Source organism: Dromiciops gliroides, chromosome 2 (assembly GCF_019393635.1).
Source record: "Dromiciops gliroides isolate mDroGli1 chromosome 2, mDroGli1.pri, whole genome shotgun sequence".
In the NCBI taxonomy this organism is placed as follows: Eukaryota; Metazoa; Chordata; class Mammalia; order Microbiotheria; family Microbiotheriidae; genus Dromiciops; species Dromiciops gliroides.
Window position 1 is genome coordinate 128203662 of NC_057862.1, and position 9442 is coordinate 128213103.

General features: G+C 38.7%; 1 protein-coding gene across 1 annotated transcript in view; it reads left to right on the plus strand.

Annotated features, from left to right (window-relative positions):
* Positions 1-6029, plus strand: part of SLCO3A1 (solute carrier organic anion transporter family member 3A1) — a 386759-nt gene extending 380730 nt beyond the window's left edge. Inside the window, exon 11 of the mRNA XM_043986124.1 lies at positions 4685-6029. Within this exon, the coding sequence (XP_043842059.1) occupies positions 4685-4713 (29 nt within the window). The 3' untranslated portion in view covers positions 4714-6029. The remainder of the gene's footprint in view (positions 1-4684) is intronic.
* The last annotated feature ends 3413 nt before the right edge of the window (positions 6030-9442 follow it).

The following is a 9442-nucleotide window of genomic DNA, read 5'->3' on the forward strand; positions in this document are numbered from 1 at the left end:
TTGGACATGACTGAACAACAACAAAACACACATATGTATATTTCCATCCAAATTCATGGAACCCCTGAAAATCAATCCATAGACCCCCTTGGAGGTGGCATGAACCCTAGCTTAAGAACCCCTGACTTAGAGCTAGAAAGCCCAACACCCTCATTTTGTTCATGGTGAAAGAGGTTAAATGAATTCCTTATGATCACATGGCTAGCAAGTATCTGAAGCAGGATTTGAACTCAGAAATTCCAGACTCTAAACCTCGTACTCTATCTATGGTGCCACTTATGCACCATCTAGCTGCTTTTTATTTTATTGAAATAATTGGTACTCCATTGTGAGTAACCAGAAAGTCTCTGAAATGAAGCTTACTCCTCAAAAGGAAGTATCAACTCAAATGAATCTCCATTTGGTGGAATGTGTTGAAAAACATTTTAATATATTTTGCCCACTTCAGCCATTATCTTCTTTAAGAACCCTGTTGCTCACATCCACCAATATGTCAGGGGGGAAATCATATAGAATACGTATTGTTCAGTGCCATCTGGTCACAGACCACAGCCAACTTATTCTTCTTAGCAAGTGGCTCTTCACCCTGGCCTAGCAGGCTGAGATACTGCTTGGGAATCAAGTGTAAATGAACCCAGTTAATACTGCAAAACTGTATTGAAGAAGCCACAGGTGTAGAGGGTGTCCCATAAAATAGAACACTTGATAATGTAGGTGTTTAAGGAAAGAATTAACATCTTCATCCCAAATAAGCATGTTGTGATGTGCAATTTAATTTTTAGTTTATTCAGATCCATATAAGAGTCACCGTATAATGGATCCTAGTATAGTTTCAGTTAAGTCATTTTTTTCACCAAGAAGAGACTCCAAGGGGAATAAAAGAATGTTAACTTTCCCTCCCTGAACCAAGGCAAAAACTAGTGCAAGAGAATCATCACTATACAGTTCTATTGCTCTCTTCTTGAATGATGAAAAATCTTTTGTGAAGAGAAAGATAAAGGAGGCTAAGAAAGGGAGAAGACCAAATCTGTTGACCTCGAATAGTGTAGGAGTATGTATTGAAAGATATACCTGAGACCTTTGAAGGCTGAACAATGTTTGTGACCAAAAACATTTTGCCTCTGAAGACACAAATGAATAAAGTTTCTTTTCTTCCCCTTCCACCAATCCTTGTCACTAGAAATTTGCATGGTTTCCAACATGGAATGAGTCTGCATTACTAGACATGAATTCTATGCATTGACAATCATAGCTGTTGCCATAGCTGGAATTATTTGTGTTGGCTACCTCAAAGAAAAAAAAAGTACTTGACCAAAAGCATTATGGGCAACAACATGCCACAAGATGACCCTTTACAGAGCACAACTGAGGTAAATCATCAGGGACAGTCCGGGGAAGTTGGATATTATTACTGTCTGTGACTTCCCTGATCTTAGCCTTCTGAGCCATTGGGGTAGCAGCAAAAGTGTTCATCTCAGCAAAACTGAGTCAAAAGTAAAAAAACAAGGGGCAGCTAGGTGGCACAGTGGATGGAGCACTGGCCCTGGATTCAGGAGGACCTGAGTTCAAATCTGGCCTCAGACACTTAACAATTACTAACTGTGTGACCCTGGGCAAGTCACTTAACCCCAATTGCCTCACCAAAAAAAAAAAAAAGTAAAAAGCAAAACAAACAGAAATTGATATATGCTTACCAGTTTTGAAAATATCATGGCCATTGATAAACACAGCAAATCTGTGAGTTAAACATCACAGGTATTATTCCCATTTTACAGATGAGGAAACTGAGGCTCAAGGAAATTAAGTGATTTGTACATAGTGACATAACTAGTAAGCAACAGAGAGAGGGTTAGAACCCAGAGTCTCCCCTGTCTCCAAGTCCAGCATTCTTTCCACTAGACCTTTCTGTCCATATGTATTTTCATGTGGTACCAGAATGGTTTATGAGTCATGTTAAGAAACTATCTGGACACTATTCTTTGTCCTTGATTATTTGTTAAGGGCCCAATGCTGTCACCTTTCCCCAATATGAACAAGTATTGATAACAGAGCTTGGCTTTGACCTGAAGGCTTTAAAGGTATAGATTAGATATACGATTGGTATAAGAGTGATTTCTGCTTTCAGACTGCAAGTGTTGAAACAAAATTGCCCTGATATGATGAACAGTCCCAGTTTTATAATGACTCTAAGGTCAAGAAAATGTTGCTAGGTTGTTAGAGTAGTTTAGTCACAGATTTTGCACAATTTGGCAAGAAATGAAAAAATGCCTAGCTCATCTTTTGCTAGAAGCAAATGTAGTACAGTTTAGAATATTTGCTATAGTACAGTGCTGGTTTATTGGAGTCTACACACACACACACACACACACACACACACACAAGTATCCTAGTCTGATTTATACTCAATAGTGTGTTGATAATTGTTTAAAAATATCTCTCTAAAAATGCAGCTTCACTTTTAAGTTTCATCTGAATTACTGACATTTTCACCATCATTTTCTTAAGTCTAGGCCATCAACAAAAGGATAATCTAAGCCCTGACTAGTACTTTTGCCAGTTTTCAAGATGGCAGTGTTCACATTAGAAATTTACCCATCCACTCCTCCAAGCCAATACAGCTGGCTCCAACACAAGTCTACCTATGCTTCATTATTTCAAATATCCATGATTTCATCAGTGTGAGTATTTCTACCATCTTTGCAGATTGCTACCTCTCCATGCTTGAGCTGATGGTCTCTATGAGTCATTGTGGGTAAAAAAAAAAAAAAAATCCTAACAAGCCAAGCAGCCCACTGAGAGCGTGCCTTTCTAAAATGTAGCTAGGGTAGTGCTCAGATACCAGACACATCCTTCATTTCTAGACCCCATTCACAAAGTCATAGGTATACAGATATAGAGCTGCAAGGGGCTTTAGAAGCCACCTATTTGATCACCACCAGCACCCCACCATTTTGTAGATGAGAACACTGAGGTTCAGAGTGATCAAAGGACTTAGCACAAGTCATCCAGGGAGTGACTCCAAATTGAGCATTTCCCCCCTCTACCATGTTCTTTCTAGCTTGATAAACCCTTCCAGAGTTTGTACTCTATTAGTAGGACCTTTGCTTTGAGAGCCCAGGATCACCTCTGGGTCTCAGTGAAGCACGATAGAATTTGAGTGAAGGAAATTCATACTTACCTGACAATCTAAAAAGAGATCTGCATGGAGGTAAATTTGCCATAATCAATTCACTTTTATTTTTATTCCTAGTGTCATAAGCTGTATTGGAATTGGGCCACGTGGAGCAATTCCGGTAGAAGAAAAACCCAACTGAACCATGTTCTGTTTCAACCCTTCTTAATGAAAGCAGTTGAATGCATGAATGTGTCATTTCTGGTTCTATGAAATGCAGGAGACCTGCCAGTCATAATTCCATTCTAGCAAGATCTAATTCTGAGCCTCAGTTTCAATTATCTCATCTCCCCAACCCCTTATAGGAAAGTCTTCCCAGAGAGACAATTATCATCTAAGATAAGGAATGAAAAGTCCACAAAAAGAGACACTGCCCCCAATCAGGATATGTAAGAAGAAAGTTTCTAAGGATGACTGGTGGAAAGAGGGTCCTTTTGTAAAATTTTGTTGGGGGCAGGGTGTCAAAAATTTAATAAGCATTGGGAAAAATGTAATCAAATCTTACCAAACTTTAGTACCCTCAGTATATTCTAAAAAGTTGATATGTTAACCAACTAATTCATCACTCTATGGCATGTTCATCCTGACAACAATTGTGTTACATTCAAGAACCCAGCCATATCAATCCTTTCCATTTCCTCCTCCCTCCCCCTAAGCCCAAGACCAATTCAAAGGTATTAGACAACTTGGGTCTTTCAGGAAAGTCTGGGAGAAAAATGTTTCTGCCCTTTACCCAAAACTTAAGATGTTTTTCCTTCTCAGGCAAGAATTCAGCTACAAAGAATACCATTTCTCCCATTCAGTGGCATCTTTTGTTATCACTGGGACAAAGTCCAAAAATGAAAAATAAAAGAGTTGCCATCTTTCTGACCCCATACAATGGCTAGCATTAAACATAAATGTTGCATACCATAGTCAATGAGATAAGAGCAGTTTATAAATAATCAATGAGACTGCAGTTGGGTCCTTAGTGTCAGTTTAAAAGAAACCACAGCACCTTCTTTTACACTGGAATAAGGGCTTAAATTTTTTTTTCAAGCAAGGAGGCTGCTTTGCTCACCAGGTAGTATGGCTTGAGGAAAACAGAGACTAGGTCCAAGATTCTGGAAGAGAGAAGAGGTCCTCAAGAAGTAAAAGAGTGTTTGTGTGTATGTGTGTGTTTCTGTCACTAACCTACATCTTATAATAGATGTCTATCATACCTTCCATCTGGGATATCTATATATAATGTGTGTATGTATGTATAAATGTATACACACATATACATATATGTGTATATATATATGTATGTGTGTGTGTGTGTGTATATATATATATATATATATATATATATAATCTATAACATAGGATGCTAATTCCATGACTCAAAGTTTTTCATAGGTGATTGGTACAGCATAAGGTTATGACTCAAATATGTGCTAATTTCTACAGCAATAACTGGGGCATATAGAATAAACCCATTCTGCTGGACATAAATATGTTCAGAAGTGTGTTTCCCTTTTTCTTTTCCAGAGGATTTTGGCCATCCGAGAGGTACTTAGGCCCCAACTCCTCCTTTGGGGCTCAGGATCCAGCTCCCTTGAGGGGAATCAGAGAGGTCAGAGCTCCATTGGAGTATGCTCAAGCTCAGACAGAGACTCATCATTCTGGCTAATAAGTCAGAGAGAAAAAAAAAAGGAACCAAGAGTGACTTATCCCTCTTCTTCTCATTCTTCCTTCCCTCCTCACTCACCCCTTTGAAGCCCAAAGTACCAGTGTCCTGAGGGAGAGAAGGAAGGAGAGCAAATTTATATCTTGTTTTCTATCAAAGACTCCTTCATTAAAAGTTAAAACTCTTTCTCCTCCTCTTCCTCCTCCCCACATCTTACAGAGATCATTTTGCCATTCTCCACACCAATTTTTTTCTCACAAACTACTCCTTTATGTCTCCAATCACCATTCTAGTAACTTTCAAAACCAATGAACCCTTCACCCTTCCTTTTCCACCATTATCATATATATATATATATATATATATATATATATATACACACATGTGTGCATGCACATATGTATGTATATTTATATGTACGTGCATGTGCATGTATATGTAACAGTGACGTGTGTGTATACATATCCATTCATGTATGCACATAGATCCATGTATACATATTTACACATACACACGCACACAAGCACTTATGCTATCTTCTTAATTAGAATGTGACCTCCTTAGGGGCAAAGACTAACTTTGCTTTTGTATGTGTACATAGCACAGGGCTTGGCACAGAGTAAGCACTTAATATATTCTTTTCCATTCATTCATAATAATAATAATGTGATCACACACCCAAGGGTTTCCCATTTAGTATGCCCAGTCACTGTGCACTCTATGAGGTCCCTCTTGCCCTAATCTAAACTCCAAGCACAGGCCTATGAAGAGCTGTACAGATAACTCCCAGTTGGGAGATCTTGGCAAGATTTCTCCACATTTACTTCCTCAAGCCAACAATCACTCCAGGATAACTCTGATCCAGTGTGATACACACTTGCATACTCCACTCCTCCACATCTCCATCCTTTGGTTCTCATGGGAATGTTGCTAAAGCGCATCAGGAAACTGCTTTCTCAGCTGGCTGTGGATGACTGAGAGCTCCAACAGCTCTTCCAAAATCAATCAAAGCGCGATTTAATAAGAGGGTAAAAAAATCACACAGTTCAACTCAATGAAGAAAAAGCACATGCTCAATCGAGTTTGAGTGTGATATTCTGTATTTTTGCAGCTTATTTTTTCCAGATGAGCAGTTTAGAAATATACGATGTGAAATACATACTGTAAGTTTGGTGAAAATTATATTAAAAGTATTATTTTCCTTCCTTACGGTCTTCTCACTACAATCTCAGTCTTCAGTGATCCTCAGAGAATTTCAGGATGTATGTGTGTATGTGTGTGTGTGTGTGTGTGTATGTGTGTGTGGTGTGTGTGTATATCACCTGCTATATTTGTGATGTTCAGAATACTGGCCATAGTAATGAAGATAATGCCAACCTAACACACGACTCCTTTTTTCTGTTTCATGTTACACTTTTAAAAGTTATGCAAGTAAATGAAGGAATTGCAAGCTAAAGAGCTGGGAAAATCATAGGAAAGACCAAAAGCTGGGGGAGCTGTTTGGAAAAAGTTGGCTGCCAAGAAAAGCAGTATTGACTGTTTAACAGCCGGCATTTAAGAAGTTAGGCCTTTTCTGACTCCAAATGGAGGACAGCGATGAAAATATAGGCTCTAGAGGAAATAGAGAAAACTCTAGGAGCTTTTAGATCATCATGAGGATAGCACAACCTTCTTTGAGAAAGATAGCTAGTGAACACAGGGAGAATGTGATTTTTGTCTGTAGAAGAAACCCTCCAGTAAGCCCTCTCTGCTTGTTTCTTTCTGCTAGGTGCTATATAGAAATGGAATTAGACAATATGTTTTGTCCTCCAGTAGTTTATCACTTTTTCCCAGAATGCAGTAACTAGCTTATTATTCTAACAAGCTCTCCACCTTCACTTTGAGCCTTTCATGAAACTTTACAATTGAATATAATTTATGATTTATTACAAAGCTCTTTCTTGGAAAGAAAAGAGAGCCACGATTCAGGGATCTGACCGATAGAAGACCAAAAACACCATTTTAAAAGTTTCTCCTACCCCAAAGCTGAGCTCTTATCTCACCTTGGAGTGAACCCAAGAATCTAATAGAGTTTGGGAAAAGAGAGTTTTGAAGTGGTAAGTTCTGCCTAACTCTCTATGGACTGGATTAATGGAATTGGTTGGATCCATGGGGGCTCCTTCAGCCCTGCTGCGTTATTTGTGTTTGTTTATTTTTGCAAAGTAAAGTGATTTATTCTCTCCAGCAGGAAAATCCCAGGAAAATGCAATTTCAACAGTCTTCATCCTGATACCTAAAGATGCTGAAGCTGCTGAAAAAGTGGTTCTGTGGGGCCTCTTGGGAACTAGGCCTCATTTGCACTGGAAAAAGAGTTGAGGGTGGGAGGAGAAAGGCCTATTTCCTATGGAATTCATCAATGTTTTTACTCCAGAATTTCAGATTTGTTTTTATCCAAAAGTGTGATCTCTTCTCCATTGAGTATTTTCCTTACTTAAGTAGTTGGCTGATAGGAAGAGTTCCCTCTACTTTTTAATCACCTTCCATAAGATACCTTATTTCTCATTTAAGAATCAGGAAGCTGATAATTTTAAGAACATTTTGGGTCAACCACCTATAATTGCCTCACCTTTACCCATTTGGATCTATTGTCTTAACAGGATACTTATACTAAACAATACTACCAAGTCCTTTCCATGGGCAAAAGGCTATCTGGAGCTATGTTGATCCCACAGAGAATACAAATTCTAAATTATATTTAAATTTTATAAATCTTGATCTATATCTGAAATGCCCAACTTGAGCTTTTTCAGTCTTTATGAAAGAAAACAGAATCTGATCAATTACTTAACATGACCAAAATCCAGAAGTTCTATAATTCTCTAGAAGCTACTTCTGATTGTAAAGCAAAAATTTTAAGACCCTTCATCAAGAGAGAATAAGCAGGGGCAGCTAGGTGGTGCAGTGGATAGAGCCCCGGTCCTGGATTCAGGAGTACCTGAGTTCAAATCCAGCCTCAGACATTTAACACTTACTAGCTGTGTGACCATAGGCAAGTCACTTAACCCCAATTGCCTCATCCCCTCCAAAAAAATTTTTTTAAAAAAAAGAGAGAATAAACAGGGGCAGCTAGGTAGCTCAGTGGATAGAGCACCAGCCCTGGAGTCATGAGGACCTGAGTTCAAATCTGGCCTCAGATACTTAACACTTACTATCTGTGTGACCCTGGGCAAGTCACTTAACCCTCTTTACCCTGCAAAACAACAACAACAAAAAGAGAGAATAAACAACTTCAATCCTTTGTTACACAGACAAACTGGAGAGTGGGATGAAGAATAGCTAACCAGAGAAAATGAAAATAATGTTATTATTATTAATCAATAATTAGTTGTATATATGATATAGCATCAGATTATAATATGTAATATATGATATCTGTAATATATATTATTACTTCTACAACTAACAATACTAATAATTCACATACATATACTATTTTCAGGTTTTCCAAAAGTGTTCTCTTCACAACTTCTGAGGTAGATAGTGTATGTTATTATATTCCTCATTTCATAGATGAGAAAACTGAGGCTCAGAAAGTCAGGGTACCCCATCATTACATACCTGGTGAGTAACAGAACTGAGACTCAGAAGCAAGTCTGTTGGCTACCAAGTCCAAAGCTAAGGGCAACAGTCTTTTAACCACCAAGTAGTACTGATACTTGCTCATCTGATTCTGTTCACCAAAGGAGTACCTGGCCTGAAGAATGCAACTTTCACCCTGAGGATTATCTGCATCCATTGAACTGAGCAACAATCCAGAGGAAATGGCAAGCTCTCTGTGATTTTCATAGAATGGATGACCTTCTATATCTCAGCTCTACTTCTCTCTGCAGGGAAGCAGAGAGAAGTCTAGGGGGAATAGATTATTTTAGATTTATCTAATCAAAACAGCTCTAGAGGGGCAGCTAGATGGTGCAGTAGATAAAGCACCAGCCCTGGATTCAGGAGAACCTGAGTTCAAATCCGGCCACAGATACTTGACACTTACTAGCTGTGTGACCCTGGGCAAGTCACTTAACCCTCATTGCCCCACAAAAAACAAAAACAAACAACAACAAAATCCCCAGCAAAACAGCTCTGGGCCCCTACCTTAGGTCTTAGGTGACTTTGCCTTGATGGATCCAACTCCCCATGTGAATAGATAAATCATGCTTAACTTCATATTTTTATTCTTGGGTTAGAATGAATAAAAGCAAATAATATGTAATCTTAAAAAATAATATATAATAAAACACCTTTCACTTGGGAGCACCCCCTTACAGACTTTCCCATACCTCAGCAGTCTCCAGATGGTACAGAAGTTGCTTTGGACCAAGGAGTTCTAGGAAACGACCAGCCTCATTTTGCTTAGTGCTTCTTGCTTTTACCTACTCTCAATGGGGGAGGTGGTATGGACAATACATCAAAGTTCTTAGCTGATGTTTGATTCATGCATCCAGTTGGGCCAATCACTACATAAAGGACTTAAGAATTTTAATTCCATGCCCCTCTCAAATCATGGGGCATGGAACTTGGGATCCTCTGTAAACTGGAATTCCTGAAGTTTAGTGCCTTTCCCAGTCTCTGTTGGCTCATCACTGGCT